General features: G+C 36.6%; 1 protein-coding gene across 1 annotated transcript in view; it reads right to left on the reverse strand.

The window, feature by feature from the left end:
- Window positions 1-26,753, reverse strand: part of LOC108738341 (protein apterous-like) — a 205,591-nt gene that overhangs the window by 14,284 nt on the left and 164,554 nt on the right. The window contains exon 4 of the mRNA XM_025979349.1: window positions 8,825-9,039. Coding sequence (XP_025835134.1) covers window positions 8,825-9,039 — 215 coding nt within the window. The remainder of the gene's footprint in view (window positions 1-8,824; window positions 9,040-26,753) is intronic.

Genomic DNA, 26,753 nt, shown 5'->3' on the forward strand with positions numbered 1-26,753 from the left:
ATTGCTTTTGTTTTATAGTTAGTTTTCACATTCACTGTCATCATGGGAATCTCTATCACTGTCACCAACATCAACAATTAGTTCTTCTGTTTGTATGTCTATTACTTGCTCACTGATCCCTATTTTTAAATATTTAATCTACGCCCCTGATAGGAATACTGAAGAAAGAGGACTGCAATCGTTATACCTAAAAGTGCCTACTTTTGCCACCGCGCATCCATGCATTTTAAAATTTCCGCCAGCTTCCAGCGTCAGGCCTGTATTTTTGTTTTGGTAAATAGTATAGTCATCTATGCACTAAAATAGTCAAGTGCATTGAGTTAGTTTTATACAAAATCCAGTTGACTGACAAACTATCCAAAACTTATGGCTAGGGTACAAACCACAAGAAAACTATATATCTATACAAAGAAATAAAACAATTGGCTAACCATATGACATTTATAGTATATGGAGAAACTGTGGTACTTGTATTGAAAAGTCACGAAAGTTTGTGTTGTAACTTTAATTTTACAATAATACTGAAACATTTGACACTGACTCAGCAATAATGAAGGGGTAGTACCTACAAATGATACTTAATTATATTACTGTTTAAGTAAACTTGCTTGTTATGGATTTTGTTGAATATTGTCATCATTACGCTTTTATGTAATTTTATGGGGAATGCACACATCAGTCAGTAGTTTATCCACATTATAGGGGAAAAGTCGTAAATCACACTCCCCTATATTATTATCAAATTTTACAAGTTAGAAGGTAGGTACTGACCTGTAACACCCTTTTTGGAAGACCAGTCTTTTGTGAAAGTTGCTTTAAATCCTTTGCATCGGGATTATGATTGATTGCGAAGTAGGACTTCATCGTCCTGAGCTGATGATGCTTGAACGAAGTCCTCATTCGTTTCGTCCTTTGGTTAGAGCCGGGCATGCCCGGCGTTCCCGGGGATCTTCCGAAGGACATATCCAGGTAATCGGAATTTAGATCTGAAACAAAAAGAAACCCATTGAAAATGTAAAAATTATTAAAATTGAAAATTATATTATTTGCAGTTTCAAGAATTTATCACGTACGTTTGCTTTATTCTTCAACTCGCATACGTAAGAGTGAAGTGCATAAATGTACATACATATGTCAGGTAAGTGGCCGAGATGTAAAATCATTGCCATAAACAACAGAAGTGTAAATTTGCTACTGCCGTCGTTACGACTCGATAAATTAAAGTAATTTGCTGGACTGCTAATGGGGCTGTTAACAAAGAGATTTGTTCCAATTCGAGAGTGTCGGGCTGTAGTCTAGGAGCGCAATTTTCTTGTTTTTATTGTTATCGCCATTCCTACTGTTCTCTCTGCGTAGTCGTTACTATCGAACAAAAATCTTTCGATCGATCGATCGATACATGCAATCGCCTTTAACGAACGACAGATATTGTTAAGTGTTTTCAGGAATCATGGCGTATGTCCTCGAAAAAGTATCACGTCAACTATACTGTAAAGCACAATGTTGCCAATTTTACTATTCCAGGAAATGTTGACAAATAACATTCTCGTGGAATACATAAAAACATAAGACAGACAAATGGAGCTACTACAAATCAGTGGAAGTGGAAGCACTACGGTTCCGCTTGTGTTCATTGTTAAAAAATGTTTTGGCTTTTCAGCTTTAACAGAGGACAACTGGGAGATGCTTAATATTCTTCAATTTACTCAGCGATAATGTTGGGTAGATAATCCTATATCGAAGAAAACATCAGAAAAGTCGATTATTCTTCAATGAGAAACTGATAGCTTGGTGATAGCTTGACTGACAGTGATAAGCAAATCAAGTATTGGTATTCGTCTTGTTTGTTCGGTGTTAGTCTTAGTTTTGCTCTTGCAAATACTTCTAGTCTTGGTCTTGGTCTGGTTGATATGCCTCGGTCTTGGCCTTCGTTTTGCTGATATAGTCTCGATCTTGGTATTGGTATTGGTGATACGGTCTCGGTCTTGGTCTTGCTCATTTATAATAATAATAATTCTTCTAAGCACAAATTTTTCTATTTACCGACACAATATTATCTTAAATATTGAAATTTTCCACCACCACATGTGTAAGCTTGTCATGACTTAATATGAAGATTGGAAAAACTTTGGCGGTTGTTGTAGAACAAACAGAATAGCTCAAAACCCCAACGCCGTTTACTTCAGTCCCTGAAGAAGGTAACTTTGTTACCGAAAAGTGCTTCGGACAACTACAGTGTCGTATTTTGGCGTTGGGGTTTTGAGCTATTCTGTTTGTTGTCATGACTTCTAAAGAAGCGTTACGAAAACTCGGGAACTCTTCCTATAACTTTCTATAACTCATAACTGTGACTTTGGTGGTTTATGATATTGGAAGGTATTTTAGATAAATTGACGTTTTTGTTTGTGTTTTTTGTTTTAATGACATGGACATGAAGATATTCAAGTTTGTTTTTCNACAATCGGCCTCCGCGTTCGGCAGCGTTCGACATCTGTCTCTCTCCTACTTGAGTGAGCGATGCGTCCGCGTGGACAGCTGCTATACAGTAATACATTTCCATTTACCTCCTTCTCTATATCCATACAAAATATCTATCAAACAAATAAAATTAAAATTTTCTTTTGAAAAATGAACCCATTCCATCAGTATTTTCTTATGACGTTGTCACGTTCAACTATCGTCAGTAAACCGGCTTTACAGACAACCGATTTTTTTTGTTATGTTGTTGGTGCTTGTTTATTCTTTTTTCTCTGGCAGAATTACCGCATTAATGCTTCATATAAAATTTAAAATAGTTTCTAAATGTAAGGCACATATACGTATTAGAAATTATTTATGAATTTGTTGACTCCTGCGAAAACCATCACATTACAGGTTAAAATGGTCGTATAGGAATTCACAAAACCTGACAAATTCATATTGAAGTCAAACCTTTGATATCCAACAAACTGGAAATCGTATCAATCACTTCGAAAACCTTTTGGTTAATTTTATGAAGCTGAATCAAAAAATAGATCCAAGGTGCAGCTACTTTTCGTTCAGTCGATAATTTATTTCTACGGAAATGAGGCGTGTGTCATACACTAGAAATTATTTATGAGAAGTTGATATTTTTATGTAAGAAGTTTCCAGTTTGAGTCACATTAATGTGGCGTAACTTTCTTTTCGCCTTTAAGGAAACTTCAACGACAATGAAGGGGAACGAAACGATAGAAACAGAGGCGACAAACGCGTCAACTGAGACGACGGTTTCCATGGCAATCCGTCAGTCGACAGTCATTTCTCATCGCTTCTGTTGCTCCCATCTAAACGCATACATACGTGTACACATAGCCGGCACATTCCGACGCGACAATTAGCAAAAATAGAAATTGCCCTCGGATTCAAGCGACGCTTTGTAAATCCTTCCAACCTTGATAGCGAGCTCAGATTATTGGGGCGCGATAGACCGGAAAAATAATTGCTATCCAGATAATAGATCCCCTCTTACAGAATTTTCACGAAAACACAGACACACTTGTGCATCAGTAGTTCTACCACTTATAAAATATATGCATCTGTTCATGATTAGATGAGTTTTAACCGTAAGTGTTCCGAGAATTAATTATTAAATAAATCAAAAATTCTGGTACGTAGGGGAGACGGAAGGGGGGTTACAGTTAATATAAAAATTAAAGACGAAGAGTTAACAGACGTTGTTAATTATCGATAGGTAACTCATCAGGATGGAAAAAGCGATAGAGATACAAAGAAAGGATAGCGCACTGCGTCGCTTTTAACAAAAATAAGTCATTTCTATTTGAACTTATCTAGGAATGATGAATATACGACAGACTAACGTAAGCCGCATGAATTATTGCTGTAAATACTAAGCGGTATATGACCTAGAGGCTTAGACCATTGATTAGCAATCGGGAGGACGTCGGATCGATTACGATTCGTTCGCCCTGGTCCAAGGTCTTCTGTGATTTCCTTGGATCACTAAGTAAAACATTTGGGCAGATAATCATTCACTAACTTCTGTCTTCATTTTGTTAATCTTAAATTTCTTACCCCAACAACCGTCCACCCATTATCACTATTCCTAAAATAAGGCTGAAGAGGTTCTTCCGTCTGCGCGTACACCAGAGTTAGTAGTTAGTGAGAATAAGACACCTAAAATTTTTAAGCATTTAGCAGAGGTGACGCCACAAGGGGGTACATTCCAATCCGTAATTCTATTTCGTAATCATCATCATCATCATAAGGTCGTCAGTCCTAAGACCGGTTGAACACGCACATCCACTCTTTCCTATCCTCAGCTAATCTTCGCATTTCCTTATTACTAGAACAGCCCGCATCCTTAACTCTTTGCGAACAGTAACCTAACCCAGGTCTACCTCTATTTCGTAACATATTATTTTACTTCTATTTCACGTTACTTCTCACATTTTCGACCCAGCCGATGCATTAGATGTTTTCCATGGTTATGGTTTTATCATTGCATCCTCCCAGAACAGCGTGGTTTTTAAAATTTTTGAAATGTTATTGAAATTTAATTTTTTTCATTCAAAACCACCTCAAACAATAAATTTCGAGGTGAGCCATTCTTGTAAAGCCTATTACAGGAAATACTTCAATTTTAATCTGACTCCTGCATGTAGGTAAAAGGCATTGATCCATTTCTAGGTACATCCTCTCCATCAATCCACCAAAAATGATCATTCTTTTATATAAATCCTGCCCGCATATGACTGACGTCTGAGTATACAAAATTTATGAATAGAAAGTGGCAATTCGCATAGAGATATGCAATTGAGTTTCCCTATTTCAAAGTTCATTCTTTCGCAATCGGTAGGTATAGTAGATGTCTGAAGGTTGTGCTACCGAGCGGCTTGGCCTAGAGGTTTATACCATTGGTTAGCATTCGGGAGGATGCCGGGTCGATTCCGCATCCGTCTGCCTTGGTCCAAGTTTTTCTGTGATTTTCTTGAATCACTTAGGCAAATGCTGGGGCAATAGTATTCCACAGATAATCTTTCTGTTTCTTCTGTCTTCATTTCGTTGATCTCATCTTTCTTACCCGAACCACCACCCACCCATTCCCACGATTCCTGAAACGAAGCTGAAGAGAGAGGAATTTCCACCTTATACTTTCTGACGTAGCCTGGAGGGATTGCCGGTCCACCAGCATTAGTGGCTGGTGGGATTGAAACACCCAAAACAACAAAAAAAGGTTGTGTTTTCGGAGAAATATTGTTCGCTTGGAAGATATACAAATGCGTATTGATATGAGAAGAAATAACATTCATAGAAATCTTCTAAGTATCTCCATTGTATAAAAAAATTCCGTGGATAAAAACCAGGTACCTACCTAACTAGTCAATATTGAGCTATCTTTTTTACAGTTACAGAATTCGTGATTAATAATTCTGAGAGCGCTATTAATTGAATTTAATGAACAATTCCAAGACTTAACACGTAAGACCATCCAAGACCAAGACCGAGACTACATCAGCAAGATAAAGACCAAAACCAGAAGTATTTCAAAAAGACCAAGACAGAATAAGTAAGACCAATAGCAATACTAGGAGAGTTTCGTCCCAACGAAACCCTAACCAAATATAGCGACCGTAGATATGCCTATAGCTCTACACAGATTGTAGATGCAGATGTCTAGTCCTATTTTACGTTTAGCACACAAGATATTTGTACCGTGTTCACTGGCGGTTCCCATCCGTAATGAAAAAACAAAGTTAATGCAATGGCGCTTCTGAAATTATCATATGAATTGTGTGTGTGTGCGCCTAATTGCTACGCTGAGATGCATTACAATACAAATTGCAGCTCTTCTAACCAGTAATTAGTAACGGTAAATATAATGCAAGAGAATTTAGCGGCGGAACTTTTCAACTCTATCAGTTATTACATCGCTTGTAATCATCGTCAAGAAAAATTGTAGCAGACAAACGTACGGCGTCGTCTGTCCGCCTGTTGCACTTATTACAACGATAACGCTATTTTCTTTCTTCGGTTAACGTAAGATTCTGCATGATAATAATTAATTAAACGGTACATATCATACGGTAATAACGATAAAAGACACGAAAAACCTTTTGCGGGTATCTTTCTCATGTAAATATTACGAAAATAAAAATTTTTAATACTTCCGCTATTTATAAGAAAACTTATAATTATTTTAACCGATAGAGGCCCTGGTTAAAGGACTCGTGGCAAGATAAGCTGATGTCTCTATTTCGAAATCTGAAGCTTCTTTTAGTGGTACTTATATACCCCTACCTACAATTGGTAACAGAGATTTTCGTACGGATAAACTGTCATGTTGCGCATATGGGCCAAACAGTATGTTATTTTTATACAAGCTTTAGGGAACATAATCATACATCTGAAAAATAAAAGCTATGCACAGCATAACCTAGAAAAACCTATAAAAGACACTTTTAGTTTAAATCTGGTTATTTAATTCGATTCGATTAAACGTAAAGTCTACATGAACTAAACATGAAGATATTCTATATGGAATCATAAAAGGGCGGCATCAACTTTTGAGAATATATTTTCAAATAAATGATGAAGTAATGTATGTCCAATAAATGCGACTTAAAGCTTTTGGATACTGTTGGACTTTATTTAAAAGATTTTGAGAGTTTAATTAGTTTAGGACAGTTCTCAGAGAAGTAAGAAATATTTCCCGATAAACGTGGTTGAAAAAGGATATGTATATATATATGCCGATAATGAAAAGTGTAATGTCTATGTTCGGTAAGCATTTTGGATTACCTGTAGTAGAACCATCACAGACATTAGCCAAGTTTTTCTAAAATAATCGATTTTAGCTATACATTGGACCCATCTTCTAATTTTCAGTTAGTTTGCGTCATATTCTGTAGGGATGACCGACTATGTCGAAACAATTGATAGTGATACCTTATAAAAGTGTAGAATTTCTTATCTGGAGTTCTACAGTTCACTATCACATTATTATATAAGTAGTTTTATAATTTCCCTACCAGGTATATCTAATATCAAAATAACTATTAAATAGCAAAACGTTTGTTTGTTTTTGTGTTACTGTACGAAGACATTAAACATCATTCTAATAAATTAAACCTCCGGTAGATATTTGTGATTATGTTTGTACTACTTCATGGTAAGGTTGTGGTACATGGTCTTCCATTTTCACACGCTTTTGTTCATACAATTTGTGTGCCTATGTACGACGATGTGCAATAACGTGTAATATATTAGAATTGTAACATAGAAAATGTTAATTTCCTCAGCTATTATACGTGATACTGACGTGCACAGTTCTGTGCCATGTAATACCATCGGCGAATTGTACGTATTAAATTTCAACAAAGCGCACGTTACATTTGACTGCAATATCCCCATTGAAATATTGGAGAGTGAGCGCCAACGTTAAGCAAGCAAGCAAGCGAGCGAGCGAGCAAGGGCCTGGGGAAGGTAGCATTAACGAGGTCTAAGACAAACAGTCTCAGTCGACTGAAAGATTTTAATAGGCCCAGTTTTTAGTGCTCGCGGCCTTTCGGGTGGATAGAGCGATTGTTTATCAATGAAAAAGAGCTGAAATAGCACTTCGGGATGCTCGCGATCCAATCCTCTTCTCTTCCAAATTACCGAGAGCTTGTTTGCAAATCGTTCTGTCTTATTCGGCGAATTATTGTAATTGCTATTGTACTATATGTACGACGCTTCAGAATTTATTAAAGGATTATCGTTGCTGAAACGACGACATCTCTTTGACATATCATTAAAATTCGGGAATTATACGGATACAGCTAGAGAAGGATGGGATTGTAATCTAATAGTTTTATTTTATATCCGTTACGAAGTAATGTACAGGTCGGACGAAGGAGCTGGCGAGCGGTCGCGCAGGTACTTGCCCATTTATGACCTATTTGGGTAAGTCACTTGGAACCGATACAAAAATAAGCTTTCAGTAGGCGTAAATTATAGTATTAATACAGATAGGACAGTAGCGTACTAGAAAATAATGTAAAAACATGACTTATCAAAAAGAAAAAATTAACCTATTGCTTTTGTTTTATAGTTAGTTTTCACATTCACTGTCATCATGGGAATCTCTATCACTGTCACCAACATCAACAATTAGTTCTTCTGTTTGTATGTCTATTACTTGCTCACTGATCCCTATTTTTAAATATTTAATCTACGCCCCTGATAGGAATACTGAAGAAAGAGGACTGCAATCGTTATACCTAAAAGTGCCTACTTTTGCCACCGCGCATCCATGCATTTTAAAATTTCCGCCAGCTTCCAGCGTCAGGCCTGTATTTTTGTTTTGGTAAATAGTATAGTCATCTATGCACTAAAATAGTCAAGTGCATTGAGTTAGTTTTATACAAAATCCAGTTGACTGACAAACTATCCAAAACTTATGGCTAGGGTACAAACCACAAGAAAACTATATATCTATACAAAGAAATAAAACAATTGGCTAACCATATGACATTTATAGTATATGGAGAAACTGTGGTACTTGTATTGAAAAGTCACGAAAGTTTGTGTTGTAACTTTAATTTTACAATAATACTGAAACATTTGACACTGACTCAGCAATAATGAAGGGGTAGTACCTACAAATGATACTTAATTATATTACTGTTTAAGTAAACTTGCTTGTTATGGATTTTGTTGAATATTGTCATCATTACGCTTTTATGTAATTTTATGGGGAATGCACACATCAGTCAGTAGTTTATCCACATTATAGGGGAAAAGTCGTAAATCACACTCCCCTATATTATTATCAAATTTTACAAGTTAGAAGGTAGGTACTGACCTGTAACACCCTTTTTGGAAGACCAGTCTTTTGTGAAAGTTGCTTTAAATCCTTTGCATCGGGATTATGATTGATTGCGAAGTAGGACTTCATCGTCCTGAGCTGATGATGCTTGAACGAAGTCCTCATTCGTTTCGTCCTTTGGTTAGAGCCGGGCATGCCCGGCGTTCCCGGGGATCTTCCGAAGGACATATCCAGGTAATCGGAATTTAGATCTGAAACAAAAAGAAACCCATTGAAAATGTAAAAATTATTAAAATTGAAAATTATATTATTTGCAGTTTCAAGAATTTATCACGTACGTTTGCTTTATTCTTCAACTCGCATACGTAAGAGTGAAGTGCATAAATGTACATACATATGTCAGGTAAGTGGCCGAGATGTAAAATCATTGCCATAAACAACAGAAGTGTAAATTTGCTACTGCCGTCGTTACGACTCGATAAATTAAAGTAATTTGCTGGACTGCTAATGGGGCTGTTAACAAAGAGATTTGTTCCAATTCGAGAGTGTCGGGCTGTAGTCTAGGAGCGCAATTTTCTTGTTTTTATTGTTATCGCCATTCCTACTGTTCTCTCTGCGTAGTCGTTACTATCGAACAAAAATCTTTCGATCGATCGATCGATACATGCAATCGCCTTTAACGAACGACAGATATTGTTAAGTGTTTTCAGGAATCATGGCGTATGTCCTCGAAAAAGTATCACGTCAACTATACTGTAAAGCACAATGTTGCCAATTTTACTATTCCAGGAAATGTTGACAAATAACATTCTCGTGGAATACATAAAAACATAAGACAGACAAATGGAGCTACTACAAATCAGTGGAAGTGGAAGCACTACGGTTCCGCTTGTGTTCATTGTTAAAAAATGTTTTGGCTTTTCAGCTTTAACAGAGGACAACTGGGAGATGCTTAATATTCTTCAATTTACTCAGCGATAATGTTGGGTAGATAATCCTATATCGAAGAAAACATCAGAAAAGTCGATTATTCTTCAATGAGAAACTGATAGCTTGGTGATAGCTTGACTGACAGTGATAAGCAAATCAAGTATTGGTATTCGTCTTGTTTGTTCGGTGTTAGTCTTAGTTTTGCTCTTGCAAATACTTCTAGTCTTGGTCTTGGTCTGGTTGATATGCCTCGGTCTTGGCCTTCGTTTTGCTGATATAGTCTCGATCTTGGTATTGGTATTGGTGATACGGTCTCGGTCTTGGTCTTGCTCATTTATAATAATAATAATTCTTCTAAGCACAAATTTTTCTATTTACCGACACAATATTATCTTAAATATTGAAATTTTCCACCACCACATGTGTAAGCTTGTCATGACTTAATATGAAGATTGGAAAAACTTTGGCGGTTGTTGTAGAACAAACAGAATAGCTCAAAACCCCAACGCCGTTTACTTCAGTCCCTGAAGAAGGTAACTTTGTTACCGAAAAGTGCTTCGGACAACTACAGTGTCGTATTTTGGCGTTGGGGTTTTGAGCTATTCTGTTTGTTGTCATGACTTCTAAAGAAGCGTTACGAAAACTCGGGAACTCTTCCTATAACTTTCTATAACTCATAACTGTGACTTTGGTGGTTTATGATATTGGAAGGTATTTTAGATAAATTGACGTTTTTGTTTGTGTTTTTTGTTTTAATGACATGGACATGAAGATATTCAAGTTTGTTTTTCGTGTTGTTTCAGTATATTGTATGTAGTTTAGAAACAGTTTTCCACTTTTTTTGTTGGCTACTTTTGTTTTATGGTTGGCACAATGCGATTGGCAACGCTGCCGGAATAAAATCAGCGAAAGCAAGAGCAGTTCGGTTTTCTAGATGTGGCGTAGAGGAATGAAATAAATTTTCGCCGTTCGCCAAGCAGCAATATTTCGTACACACAAGCGGAGCTTGGGGCAGTTATTCAACGGCCAATGGACGTACGGTAACATGGAAGAAGAAGAAGAAGAAGAAGAAGAAGCACACAACGGCAGCGACGGACTATAAGATATTCCGAGACAATACGTGAAAATAAACAAAGACAAAGGCGGGTTTAAATGGCTGGGTGGAACTTAACAAGCAGAAGTGGGCGCAACAGCTACTACTTGCTGATATTTTCAACAGATAGCGCTAGTCAATAAATCGGCCGTTGACAAACACATAACCTCAATTTTCAATCGCGATATTCCGATTAAAATCGCGCGAATAAATTATGTCGTTACGATGACCAAATTGCGAGTTCACTGGAATAATTTCGCGACGAGTTTGCACCGAACGATAAAACTTGACTAATAGTTATCCTCGGTGTTGTAAACGATTCGATAACAAGCATAAAACTGATAATAAAATGTGTCACGTGCACGTTACGAGTTGCAATTAATGTTAAATTAGCAACATTTGCACTATAAATTGAATGGCGCTCACCGCACGCCTTCATAACTTTCAATTAAATAGCTCTTTACGGAAAACGCTAGGTGCTTTTCTAAATGCATTATAAATCATATGGAAACACAACATAATTCACTGAAGTTAATTTCAAAATACCTTTAATTGTCCGAGAAAGGTAATAAAAACTATTAGGAAAGAGGGGGGGGGGGGCATTATGCGACGACCATACCTACATGACGACAGAAAAGCAAAAAATGTATTTAACTCTACCTAACGATTTACTGTTCACAAAAAGTTAAGGATGTGTATTGGTTTAAGGAAATGCGAAGATAAGCTTAGGATGTGGAAGAGCATGTTCATTGTTCAACCAGTATTAGGACTAACGACCCTATGATAGTGATGATGGTATATTAGGTAATTATGTAGGTACTTGTGGAGTTTTACCATATTTTGGACACGCTGTGCAAGCTTTTCTCGCAATTAACCAGTTTTTGTTTGCATTTCTTATTCTTCCGACACCTCTAAGACTCGTTACAAGTCTTCACAAACACATTTAGCAAAATTCTTGAGAAACTTGAATAACTTATGAACATTCCTGATTTTATTTTAAATCTCTCGATATACGTACGTAACTACTGTGACGGATTATTCAGTATTTTGTAGCCAATTCTATCAATATCAATAATTTTCATTACTTGTACTTTCCTGTAATCCCTATTAACATTTCCGTAGTAAAAAAACATTTGGGTGTTTCATTCCCACCAGCCAGTAATGCTGGTGGGCGGGCAGTCCCTCCGGTCTACAGCGGAAGGTAGGGCGGAAGGCCCTCTTCTGCTTCCTTTCAGGAATTGTAGGAATGGGTGGGTGGTAGTTTGGGTGAGAAAGAAGAGACGGACGAAATGAAGACAGAAGAGAATGAAAGATTATCTGTGGAATATTACTGCCTAAGTGATCCAAGGAAACCACAGAAAAACTTGGACTAATGCAGGTAGACCCGGAATCGAACCGGCGTCCTCCCGAATGCTAAGCAAATGTCTAAACCTCTAGGTCATGCCGCTCGGTCCGTCCGTAGTTAGCATCCTTTCCTAATTACAATTTTAGGATGGGTTCTCTTCAGCAATTTGGGACTATATTCTATTTCTTATCTTCAGAACTTTCCAATCTTATTACTATCCTATTGGTACCCTACTTTCTTCCACCAACTGTTAGCTCCTCTTTCACATTTCTAAAGACTACTTTTTCATAACTTAGTCAGTTCTTACTCCATCTTCCTATCTTCTAGTACTGCTTACTACATTTCATCAGTCTTATCGCTGACCTTTCCTTGTTAAATTTGTAAATATAGATTGTTGCGTTGTCTTGTTATTTGGTGTTTATTTTATCGATATTAAGTCCTCTAAAGCTTTAACAAACTCTAAAGTGGTTAATATGCCAAACTAAAATTGCTAGTTAAAAGCAGTTCAAATGCCTCCTAATGCTACAAGAACAGAAAAAAAGTAATCGACACATGTAAGCATTTGATGTGATGACAGAACATTCAGCTACCAGTGCGTTAACGTTCGTTCCTTGTGACCATTTCACAAGATTTAAACTGCTACATGATCGAGTTGTTGGTTGTGCTCGTTGTTGGACGATTCGCAATCGCTGGCAACATGTAAATAATGAAACGAATCGCTAATTAACTGTCAAACTTTCGTTCGGTTCGTGCAGAACGGTACAAACATGGATTACTTGTTTGAACACGGACCTGATCGGCTTGACGAAGAATTAATTGTCCCTCTTGACAGTGAATCGGGAACCCGGCTGTGTTGGGCTGCTGCTCGCGCGGTTGTGTTGTCTGACGATGGCAAAGCCTGGAGCTGAACTGAATCCGCTTTAGATAAGCCGATTGCCGACAGGGATTATGGCGCACCATATTGCACGAGATGAGGAAGGCCATTTTGCTGACACTTCAGCAAACAAACCCCGAACGGCTTTTTTACTGCCAACTATCGACCTCAAAGGGATGACTGCAGCGGATCATGAGAGATGAGAGAGATTTGTACTTCATTTGTTTGTTCTCCAGGATACTCAAATTACATCAGTTTTTCATTTGTTGTTTTTTTAATATAAACGAAATCTGTCATTCTCTGTGTAGGTCAATAAATTGGAAATACAGTTGTAATTTGCACATAAAATGATTTTTGCAAAAAGTGAATAGTGTGACATAATTTAGCAGTCACTAACTCTGAACTCACTAAACAACTGGGAGATGTTTAATATTCTTCAATTTACTCAGCAATAATGTTGGGTAGATAATCCTATATCGAAGAAAACATCAAAGCAACTATTGGTGTTGCTCTTATTTGTTTGGTCTTGGTTTTAGTTTTGCTCAAATATTTGGTCTCGGTCTTGCCGATATGGTCTGGGCCTTGGTCTTAATGTTGCTTACTTCTTACTTCTTACTGCCAATTACCAACCTCAAAGGGATGACTACAGGGATGAGAGAAATTTGTACTTCATTTGTTTGTTCATGCACAACTGCAATCGTTTAGTCTGGGGTCCGGCTCGAAGGACCAAAAAGAACAAATAATGTTTTAACGATTTCGTTGGATCTTCCGGAAACTATGAGAAATCGAAATTCTGTAAAACTAGTTTGCAAATTCTACTAAAATACGTATAACCCACACAACGACAGAATTTGTTGTTGTTAATTTACAAATAGACAATATTTTGCTGATATTCTGTTTGTGTAGGATTGAATTGACAATTAATTTAAAATAGAACATTAAGAAAAATCAGGGGGAGGAGAAAGAGGAGTTACAGTAAAACAACTAAATTTTCTGTAACTCCAGTGCTGCTTTCCAACTTGATTACTCTGCTTTTCATTGACTAATTAATTATTCTGAACATAATATATTCAAGTGTAAATAATTCAGGAAATATAAGCGCCGCCGAAATTTTCTGTTTTGCTTTTTAATATCGAGCAGAGAGAGTTAGTTGCAATGGTGCAGTACACCATCATCGTCAGCATTATCAACCAGCAGCAGCAGCAGCAGCAGCAGCCAGCTTCTTCGGACGGTGGTCGGTAGACGACGCTCTTCGGGTTTATGGTTGTCCGCGGGTTATTTATGTTTATGGCCGCGCTGTCATCAGTTGTCGATATACGGGCCCAATATATGGAGCGACTGTAGTCGAGGCTTGTATTTGTAAAAGCCACGGAGCAGGTAAATATATTTTATTTGGCGAACGACATTTCGACTTGGGAAGAATGCCGTTCAGCTACGGCCTGGTCGTAGCGATAAACGTTGGTATATTTTACTAACGTAAGGTTAGGTAGGTTACCTGCATGAGTATCATACTTAAGTAATTAAAACACGCCTATATCTCTATCTAGTATACTGGGTCTTTCTGAAATAAGTGCCCAGTTTGCAAGAGGTTAGATTATAATTATAAGAAAATTAAGTAAATGTTTGGTGATCCAAAAATTCACCGTTTTCAAAAATAAAACGCACTTCAAAGTACAGCCATGGCCCAGTCCGGTCCTGACAGGATCACACAGGGAGATGCAACAATGCAACGCCACATTGAATCAGCTGGTAAATAGCATCGTCCGTGTTGTATTTCTTTTACTTTTTGACTTTAGCATCACTGTTTGGTATTTGTTAGATTAGATTAAGTGTGATTGACGGTAGACTTGTATTTATGTAGTCAGTCGAAGTCTTTGTCATAGGTCAGTGCAGAACAGTATCTAGATCAATAGTTTCGTATATTAGAAGCTGGATTAACATACGGGCCTGTACCTTGACCTGTATGGGGTTGTATGAAACAGGGAGTGTATCAAAAGTCAGTACAGAAAGCTAATGATGATGATCGCTGCAAATGAAATAAGCCAAATGAAGAACGTGTTTACGCGACTCAGAAATAATTTTAGTAGTTTAGAAGTACTAACCAAAGTTGACTTCACGTTGATGTACCGAATATTGGCACTAGAAAATTGGTTGAATATTGGTCTAGTACCGACAAGTTAATGTGTAGTTTCTCACTACTGGTCCAGGTTTGGATCATCATCCTACATTGTTTGCCATTCATTTATTTTGAACTTATTGCTAGTCGTTTAAAAATTTTCATATTGATGTTTCCATCTCTGTTCTCGATTAGTGCGTTGGGATAAAATGTTTTTAGAATTAAGCCTCATTTGAATAAATAAACAGCTTGCATCAGCACATTCCCTACGGCATGACATTTCTTATTAATTATTAAGACGTTTATCTGCCACGAAAATGTATGTCTAGGAACTAAAATTCTCTGTATTCAGGTTCAGATATCTCAGAAAAACCGTGGAGATTAATTGAGCCTAGGCCGCAGTCCAATGATATAGAATTTCTGATAAAATGCTATGTCTAGTACAGCTTCGTAAACGTTTATAAAAGTGAACGCTGATTTAAGGTGTGAAAAAATCTTATCATTTTTCATGTAACAAATACACGTGCAAACCGTTTATACTCATATACAAATAACATGCGTATATGTTTATCTGCATGAAGGAGATTTATTAACTCTGCTATTCGTAACTTACACCTGCTTATAATAAAACAACAGAGAATAATGTTATTATCTTGTAAAATACTTTACAGTAGCAAATGCAAGTTTTTCATATTTTTTTGGATATGTTACAATCTTTTTAACCATTACTTAGTTATGGAAATCATTAAATTTATATTGTTTGTTTCAGGAAGTCCGGCTCGAAGGACCAAAAGTTGTAAGTGAAATTTTAATGATTTTTCTATTTTTCATTAATTGTGAAGACAAGTTTTATACTTATTTATTTACCTACATAATTGAAGGCATAATTTGTATGACTATACATCAGGTGCCATAATTTCGTTGTTGTTTTATTTGGAAGTGTGTGGTACGCATGTAAAGACATAAAAACAGAAAGCGTTTAAATTCGTGATGGGAAGTTTATTAAAATAAGTAAGTGTATAATTTCCTGAGGGACTTTATTTAGCTTAACGACATCGTTTCGCATCAAACGACCGACTCTTCAATGAACAAGTGCAAACCACAAGTATACGTATAATGTACAAATACGCGCACGTTGCAAAACAAATACACATACAGTTGGTAGATATGTCATTGATACGCCATTTAGGAGGTCCACATCCGTTCGCATCGAATAAATAAATCGACCAACGAGAGCAGCAATGCAATGAAACGGAAGAAACGGCGCTACTTAAATGAAAACATCAAACGAACGAAAGCAATTCCCATTACCGTACGCTAAAACTGTTCGCGACTTTATGGTGGCTTTTACGACCACGGCACTAGTGGTGGGAAGGACATTAAATCGGCGTTATTTCGTCCGAACCGCGTCAAAAAGATCTCGAGATAACAGGAGGATCAAAGTGACAGAAACAATACGAGGGCTAAAGAAAAAATACCTTAAATATTAATGGGAAAATTCATTTAATTTTTATCGGCTACAAATTACCTCAGGTAAATTAGAAAAAAAATGTTTCTGCTGTTGTCACACCCTCGCCGGGAATCGAACCCGTAATCTATATATATAAAAGAAAGTCGTGTTAGTTACTTCACTTATAACTGAAGAACGGCTGAACCGATTTGGCTGAAAATTGATGGGGAGGTATCTTACAACCGGGAGAAGGACATAGGATACTTTTTATCACTTTCCACGAGAAAAATGTGGTATATGTAAACGCAACTGACATGGAATGACAAAACGAAATTGACAGCAAAACAAAAAATTTATCAGTCAAAACATCAGTCTAGCCTTTCATTTGTTAAGATTGCATGTTTGTTTTTGGTTCGATTTACTTGAAATTGATTAAAAAATTCAATCTCTGTTGGGGGGGATGAGTGGTGAAGAGGAGTTGCAATGTTTAAATGGAACATATATTATTTGTGATCAGATTTACTTGAAACTTTGTTTTAATGGTCTCTCATTTAATTTCTGAAAGATCTATCTCGACAATTTAAAAAAGGGAAAGGTGTTGCAATTTTTGTTTGGGACATACTTTATTTATGGTTGAATTTACTTGAAACTTGGTATATATGCTGTTTGATATTATTAATCAAATGAAAAGAGATTGCAACGTTTCCATGGGCTACATTTTATTTGTACTCGGATTTACTCGAAGGATGCTCATTGCTGAAATTAAGCAAATACGTGTTTTGGCAATTTTTAAAAATCAACCCTTAAGGATGAAATGTTGTTGCTACGTTTGTATTTGAAAGATGGCGACATTACACAAAAGTAAAACGTTGTAAGGGTGAATTGGGAGCTAAAAGGTTTTATGGAGAAAGAATATTCATTTCTGGGAGCGAAGCCGTGGGGAAAAGCTAGTTGTTTATATTTATACACCAACGCCATAATCACCAGGCTATGAGAGGTGACAACAGCAACAACGACGACGAAACGTACTTATTATTTGAAAAAAAAAGAAGTTATTCATCTTGTAAGATTGTCAAAAGTAGGTAAGTGAGTCCTGATAGTAAAATTTACTGGAACTGGAAGGATGCATGCATATTTTGTTGAGTTCTCCCTGTAGTAATTTAGGAAAATTGAAACGTCCAACATTTTATGTAATTCGTGCCAGAATATTTTCTTGGAGCTACGCAAACAACCTCTCCCGGGACCCTTATCTACGATCTTCAGTGGAAGGAATATAAAAAGGTGTGACAAAAAATACCGAACAAGTGAACAGTTTTACTACCAGGGCCGCCTCGTCAATACTTTATCGACCGGGCCTTAGTGAAGTGGGTGTACCGACCGACTTGGGTGACAACTCGGTGATAAACGCTTAAGCTACCGACTGAAACGCCGACTAAGGAGCTTTTACAATAGAAAACGCTTATCGCCTCGGACGACTTAATCTTTCGTTTTTTTAACAACTTTATATTTCTCGACCTGTCATCCGACACAACTTGCTCCTTAACACCGAATAAGCTTCTTAACATTGGTCTTCGGCTACATATACGACTCCACGTTGAGCGATACATTTAAGTAACGAATGTATAAAACTTAAGTTGCGATATTAACCGACTCAACGTGGATCATGTTGCTGTAATACGCCCCTATAAATTATCAAATCGTAAGTTTTGCAGCTAAATGTCCATTCTTTTTAATACTTATGTTTACGGTCAAGAATTTACATAATCTCATCAGAAAGAAAACAAACATTATCAACGGCGATGCCTTGCGTCTCTCTCAATGCGAAAAGTGTTACTTTGTTACAGCCAAAAATAAAAATGTTTGAAAATTTTCACAAAGATGTTTCGTGAAAAATTATTTCGGAAAACATTTTTTTTTTATTTCTACTTGTTAGAGAAAACACTAATGCAAACATTTTTAAAAAATCGAACGAGACCTTACCGCTAATTCTCAGGAAGAGATCTTTAGGTAGATTTGCAATCATTTTAATTTGAAGTATTTTTATACAGGACATAATACCTGTGCCTACATTATGGTTATAATTAACTTCATGATATCTAAAATTGGGTACATTTATTTTTAAAATATTCATGTTGTGTAATTCATGCATTTAAGATTCGGTCGCTTTGTCCCATGTATACTACAACGCGTAATATGAAGATGTAAATATACAACACAAAATGCAGCATAGCTTTGAACCATCAATCCCTTTGGTAGCATGAAATATATGTTTTTGTTGATAATAAAATACTTGTTTCACTAATTTTATGCATCTGCCATCTTCATAAAAGGAATAAAAAATAATCCGGGGATGAGTTATTGGGAAATTGTTTCCGGTGATACTAAACTTCTGATCGAAAAATTATGTAGGTATCTCGTAATGACTTATACCGTCTGTCGATCGCATAAACAGGTTTTATTTACAACAGAGGTCATATAAATTGCGAGACAGACGTACTGTTTTATTATAATTTTGGTTTTGATTTGAATTTTCTAGAAATTCGACAATCTCATTATGGATTTACACTGCCAGCTTATCGTCCAATTTCTGGAAAATTCAAATCAATTCCCATGTTATTATAATACTACAGTATGACTTGTGATTTACATCATCTCTTTGGTAAATGTAACCTCTTTATGCTGCTAACAGCAGACGGCATGACGAGATACATAATTTTTCGATAGATGTGAATCAATCAGCAGATGTTTGGTATTACCAGAAATCGCGTCTGGCGCACTAACAGCGCCGGATTTATTCTTTTTTTAATTTCGGTCTGCGAAAATGGCAGTCGGTATAAAATTAGTGAAATATCACTTATTATTAGTAAGTAATTTGTATTAGGCATTATATTTTTCTTCTAAAGTTCCCTGAACAGATGATTTCGCGATCTATTGCAGAGTTAATTACAAATTATTTGTAGATTAACTTGCAGAAGCTTTAATAAAAAGCTTTTCATATACTTCTAACCAATTCTAAGGGCAAACTTCTCTGTTCTTCGTAATGGCTGCATGCTAAAGAAGTAAAGTTCCGCTTTGATAGGTACAAATAACTGCTATACAACTTGATGTTTGGAAAATACTACAAATGGCGCAGTAAACGCCATCTGTAGCACGATGCTACATTTTTAGGATTATGTATGCTCCGATTATTCGATTAAGCTAACGTGCCTATCACGTTTAGGTTGGCATCGTGCTACAGATGGCGCTTACTGCGCCATTTGTAGTATTTTCTAAAACGCACTGTTAAGACAGCAGGTAAAAGTTGGTCTGTGTTCTGGCGGAGCTGCCTGCGACGCGCTGATGAGGTCCAAAAAGATCGAAATCGCGATCAGCGTCTGGCAGTTTCGACGGAATACAGACCACTTCGAATTATTTTAACTTGATGTTTGTTCATTCGAAAGATATCAGTCGATTTTCTGCTATTTCTGACAGTCTTAACGCGGAAGCTTTTTTTTGTAAAGAACATATCTGAAGCGATTGAGCCGTTAGAATTGCGATTGGATTGGATATTTCATGCCTGTTTTGCGTCGATATTCGTGTCAAATGGATTATCGGCCGTGGCACAACTGTCAGGAAATGCAAGATGCTATAAACATTATCCCGGTACTAGATGTAAAGAAATTCATTTGAACTGTGATTGACGCAATCTGCGTAATCGAACTAATTACGCGTACGACTGTCAATCTGATAGTCCTTTTTAGGATTCCCGATTCGCTTAGATCGCATCGCGTCGCATTGCTTCGTGAAAAACAGTATGAAAAATTAACCGCAACTTCTGGATAATAGACGGCTTTAAGTCTTACAAAAATAATAGTGCCGGGCACATTTTTTAATCGTCGAAGCCAGTTATGGTTTGCGAGTGTCGAAATTTAATTAAAATGAAAATGTCAAGCGGATGCTTGATAACTAAACGAAACGTTAGCTTTAATTTAGGTACTAGCAGACAACGAGACAACGTCGTGGTGAACCTTTTTATGAATTACTTCTGGAAGGATAGCAATTAAAAGCCCTTAGGTACATTCTTGTTAATTTAACAAATTTCACAAAAATTAAGAGCTCGTAGCAAACAATACGGAGAAATACTTTTAAAAACGATGCATTACCTAATACCATCGACAGTATTAATAAATCTGTTTAATGGTTTCATTTTCAAGAAAAATAACAATTCACATATACGTATATTATTGGCAGGAAGTCAGTTTAATAAATTATATAAAATTCCACAAATTACATAAAATCCAGTCAAATTGACATCTAAATTGTATAAAATTAACTAAGGAAATCAATAAGAAATAGGCTAGTTAGGTTGATGGGACACCTACTCAGGCGTGAAGGACTAATAGTTAGATACATATTAAAAGCAGAAACAGGAGTTAAAAGGAATAGAGGTAGATGTAGACTAGATTCATCATAAGGTCGTCAATCCTATGACTGGCTGATCACGTTCCTCGGCTCCTTCCTATCCTGACCTAATCTTCGGATTTCCCTAAAACTGGACTAGACTAGATTACTGTTTAATAATGGTTAAGGATCTGAGATGCGAAGATTAGTTCAGGGTAGGGATGAGTGGAGGTGCGTTCCCAACCAGTTTTAGAACTGACGACCCTACGATGACGATAATGAACATTATAGATGTGTCATTGTACAGTTTGGTAAAATTTAATTTTTGTATAATTTGGGTTTAAACAGTAGCAATCTAGATAGGAAAATTAGTTTCCCATTTCTTCTCAAAAAATTCTCTTTATTTTTTGGAGTCCTATTTTCAAGAAAATTAAAATATTTTCAAAATTGATTCACTTATTAATACGAACGATGACCAAGTTCAGTAATCATGCATTTTCAAGACCATGACATACAAATAGACAGACAAAGTCTCACCAAAAAGGTTTTCCATTGCATTCTTCAAATATAAAACTCTAAAAACGTCAAATCAAATATGTATCACTACGATTTAAGTAGGTACTAAACGTCCTGCCGCGTAATGTGGAATGTTCCTTACCTTGAGAAACAAGACAAGAGGAATATTGCCATCATCAGAGATCAGACATACAAACATATACATGGATGGTCATGTATACACGTATGTGCATGTGTGTGTGCGTACCGTTCGATACTTTGCATTATAATTCGGATTTGAATAAATCAAAGTGCAAGATGTAAATCTCGTCATGCCGTCACGGGATCTAGAATTTCTCTGGATTAGCTGCAACACTCTGGCTAAGAAGTGTAAATAAGCACGTCTATAAATAAAAGCGCCTCATAAACGCTTGTCGATGAATATATATCGCGTACTTAAGCACATAAATTAACGTATCAAGGCGGTAATAATGATAATGAGTTTTTTATGGGTTCGTTTGCTCAGAAGCGAACCAACGTGGACGCGTACACGCATTTCCTACCCATCATACGTACATACAAAAAGAATATTTCATGTCACTTTTTTCGTTCCGTAAAATCTGATTAATTAATCAAAACAGGCATATCCGGTGCGTGGGAGTATTGTAATGAAAATGCTCATCAAGGCTGCTTCATATTAACCGCTTTAGTGGATTTTGACTAGAACGTATAGATCTACTTAATCCTTTCCGACAACTTAAAAGACTAGGCAAGTGTACAAGCTCATTTAGGGCATTAACGTTGTAAAAATACCTAAGCCAGAAAATTGTACAATCTTGGCGAAATGAGTAACGGTCGTCCTGACAGTGTCATCAAGTCATCATCATATTGAACAGAAGTCGAAATACGGTGATGCCGAATTCCCTCCCGCAGGTAGTTTCGGTTAAAATATAGATAGTCGAATTCCCTCCCGGGTACTAGCAGAGTTCCCTCCCGTTCATATCAGCTCCGATAATAATTTCAGAAAAAAAACACATATCAGTTATGAAATGTTTATTTATTTAATTTTAAAATGGTTTCCCACTACCTTAACAAATTCAATCTTTGGAAATTCGTGTGCGTCTAGCAAACGATGCAGTGGTTTGATGATATGGACGGCTTTCAATTTGACGGAACACTTAAATATTATTACTCCATGCACGGTTTATGGAGTTTTTTACTTAAACTGTCAATTACTGTCCAAACGGCAATTTTCCATAAATCTGTAATGACCCGTGAGATTGTTATTTTCGTGATGTAAACGTTTGAATTCAACAGCATAGTAGGCAACGATTTTTAAGGAAAAATGAATTGATGTAATCTTACAAATAGCTCATGTTATTAGTGCTGACATTATTGCACGTACAAATTATTCACATAAGCACAATTTCAAACGTAATAACTGAATGTTACATTTTTGTCATATGCAATAGAAATATCCATCAAATGTGATGTATATTGGCATAGAATACTCGCAGGCAATATTTGTAGAATATGACATTTTATGTTAACTTTGTCAGATATAATTCACATTACGTAGTTTCAATTGGGACATTTTAGTCTTCTATCGGAAGGTAGGGACAGAGAACTCAATAACGAAGACAGTTCCGATAAGTCGGGACGGATGACAATCCTACACACAACTCTATCCATTCCTAAGGATAAATGTTAGGAAACTTTTGATTATGTCTGTGGCCAGTTTTACTTTCATTATCCTAAGGTCGTCAGTCTTAAGACTGGTTGGACACACACCTCCACTCATTCTTATCCTGAGATAATCTTCGCATTTCCGCAAAATTAGAACAACCCACACCCTTAACTATTTGCGAACAGTAATCTAATCTAGATCCACCTCTACTCCTCTGAACTCCTGTTTATGCTTGAGAAGGTGTCCTATCAACCTATCTCGCCTATTTCTTATTGACTCCCGTAGAGTCCTCTGTTCTCCTATTCTTTCTAATATCTCCTCATTTCTAACCTTCTCCAGCCACGGTATCCTCATCATTTGCCTGTAACACCACAATTCAAACGCTTCTAACCTTTTTATTTCCGCCGTTCCCACCGTCCATGTTTCGAATCCGTACAGCGCCTCGTTCCAAACATACACCTTTAACAATCTTTTTCAAATTTCTAAATTAACCGTTCGCGAGCATAGAACTGACTTCTTTTTATTGAAGGCTACTCGATCCTGCGCTATCCTCTGCTTCATATTCCTACTACTCCTTCCGTCCTGACTTATACCTAAAATCAGCCACTTCTAATCTTTCGTCTCCTATCTTTATATTCACTATTTCCCTACTTTTTCCTCCCTTGCATACCAGTATTTTTGTTTTACCTTTATTTATTTTCATACAATACTGTTTTGTCAATACCGTTTCCATTTTATTTAATGCTATCTCTAACTCCTCCTTGCTAGATGCTAATACTGCTATACCATCTGCAAATCTAAGCATACTAGTCTTTTGCCCCTGTATATCTATCCCTACAGTTGTACTGTCTTTAATGATGTTGCTCGCATCTTCGATGTATATATGAAAAAGGATTTATTATAACACGTCTTATTTTTCGTGGAAAATCAGTAAAAATAACGGTGAAGCGGAGCGCGTTGTCAAAGTAACTTAACCAACGTATTGGCGCATTGTAACTCGAGACTATTAACAAGTTTTAAAAGAGCTATCACTTATTCAGATGTGTTAATTTAATAATCTTCCCATGAGCTTTACAAGCAACTTATTACCAGCCAATGGACATTAACCAGAAATATTTTAGTGCGGGTCGTATAATTTGACTACAGTCCCCGGCGTTTCGTATATAAAAGGTAAGCCGGTGCGATGCAGGGCGATCTTTCAACTTCGTTGCGATAAAACTGACGTATTAAACGCCGCTGTAAGATTTCACACATTACGAACGTTGTAAACTTTTATAATGGCCATAATGTGAAGAAGTGGTTCGCATACTCTTCCCAAAGTATAAAAATTATGGCAAAGTTTTACGTCGCAAGTGAAAAAACGGTTGTTCAATAAATAATGAGAAGCGCCAGACAGTTTCGTGAGTAATATTATAACTATAGGTACTCAAATTTTTGTTAAGGATTTTCAGCATTTTTGATGCAAATAAGGAATTCAGTGACAAAGTAAAAATTTTTAATTGATGTCACCGCTACTTTTTAATTTATACATCGAAGACGCGGTCAACATCATTGAAGACAGTACAACTGTAGGGATAGATATACAGAGGTAAGAGATTAGTATGCTTAGATTTGCAGATGATATAGTAGTCTAGCAAGGAAAAAAAAACTTAAAACTTTTGGGTGTTTCATTCCCATCAGCCAGTAATGCTGGTGGGCGGGCAGTCCCTCCGGACTATGCCGGAAGGTAGGACGGAAGGCCCTCTTCAGTCTGCCTTCAGGAATCGTGGGAATGGGTGGGTAGTGGGTTCGGGTGAGAAAAATGAGACGGACGAAATGAAGACAGAAGAGAGTGAAAGATTATCTGTGGAATATTACTGCCTCAGCATTTGCCTAAGTCATCCAAGGAAACCACAGAAAATCTTCGACCAAGGCGGACGGACGGACCCGGAATCGAACCGGCGTCCTCCCGAATGCTAAGCAATGGTCTAGACCTCTAGGCCATGCCGCTCGGTCTAACAAGGAATAGTTACAGATAACTTTAAATAAAATGGAAGCGGTATTTACAAAACAGTATTGTATGAAAATAAGTTAAAGTAAAACAAAAATGGTATGCATATGGGAAGAAAAAGTAGGGAAGAAGAAGTTAATGGTGTATGTCTAGAGCATGGCACGTACGGGTGCGAAACGTGGATGGCAAGCGGGAATAAAACAGGTTTTACAGGCGAATGATGAGGATATCGTGGATAGAGAAGTTTGGAAATGAAGAGATATTAGAAAGAATAGGAGAACAGAGGACTTTATGGAAGTCAATAAGAAATAAGCGAGATAGGTTGGTAGGACACTTTCTCAGGCATGAATGGCTAGTCAGAGACATGTTACAGGCAGAAACAGGAGTAGAGATTGATCTAGATAAGGGTAGTGTTTTAGGTCTGCCGACCTTATGATGATAATAATGATGACGTTTTTTATGGTTTATTCCCAATCACTAAACTTAACTCCAATATATACAAAAAAAATGGTATAGGTAATACAGAATTCCATGAACCTTGGTCTTATTTACGCAGTGATAAGATATTTCTATATTTCTACTAATTATTAAAAACATTGGCCCTCACCACTGTTTATAATTTGTCTGCAGCTCGATTCTTAGTTGTAAGTATAGCAGGGCATATGATTAACAACTGAGTCAATGTTTTCATAATGCACAAAATAAGATTGGCATATGAAAGTTCATGAAATTTTGAAAGAGCTGTATAAATACTTGAATTGTTTGGGTAGACATTACCCTTAATAATACCTGAATAAGTAATTTGTCGAGAGGGTTGGAAACCCGACCTTGTGTATAACATATTTTCCCATAACACGTGTCTAGTTACGGTACAACGTGCAATACCGTTCGTTTTACGGATCGCATCAATTCGCCCCAAAAAGTACCTTGCAAAAGCGATGCTTCAATTCGGAATAAATTGAATTCGATTTAATTTTGGTTAGTGTAGGCTTTTTTTAAGATTATTAGTTGTTAGTATGACGTAATGTTATTATAAATTATGTCAGAATATCTTCTACATTTTATCAAATTTTAATTTTTGGAATAAAGTTCCTTACCGTACGTTATGGCGTCAAAAAGCTAAACTTCATCAATTTGAAAGCTCACTTAACTTCCATTCACCTCAAATTACCTTAAATTTCTTTTTATTCCTTATTCTTTTAACAAAATTTCCTTACAGTTCCCTAGAGATTGCTATAGCGAAAAAACCTATTCAAACAAAAAAAATTCATTTGAAGAAAAAAGGAAGTTCTTATAGAATGATTTGAATATTGCTTTAAATAATTAAATGTAATATATCTAGGCACTACCGTAGTAGAAATTCATGTAGGTATTACCATTAACTGGTGTAATTCTGTATAGGGAGAATATATCGATTAACGGATTGGGTGCAATTGAAGTGCGTCTGGATTTCGGGTGCTTTGAAGAGGAACATGATATCCCTTATACATTGCGGGCAAACTATTCACGGCTTTGAAGCACATTGTGCTAGATCGGTTTATGAACGTGTGCTTGTTTTGATTTCCATCGCCGACCAAAAGTAAACGCAAAATGAGCTTTGCCAAT

This window comes from Agrilus planipennis, unplaced genomic scaffold (genome assembly GCF_000699045.2).
Source record: "Agrilus planipennis isolate EAB-ADULT unplaced genomic scaffold, Apla_2.0 scaffold131, whole genome shotgun sequence".
NCBI classification, from domain to species: domain Eukaryota; kingdom Metazoa; phylum Arthropoda; class Insecta; order Coleoptera; family Buprestidae; genus Agrilus; species Agrilus planipennis.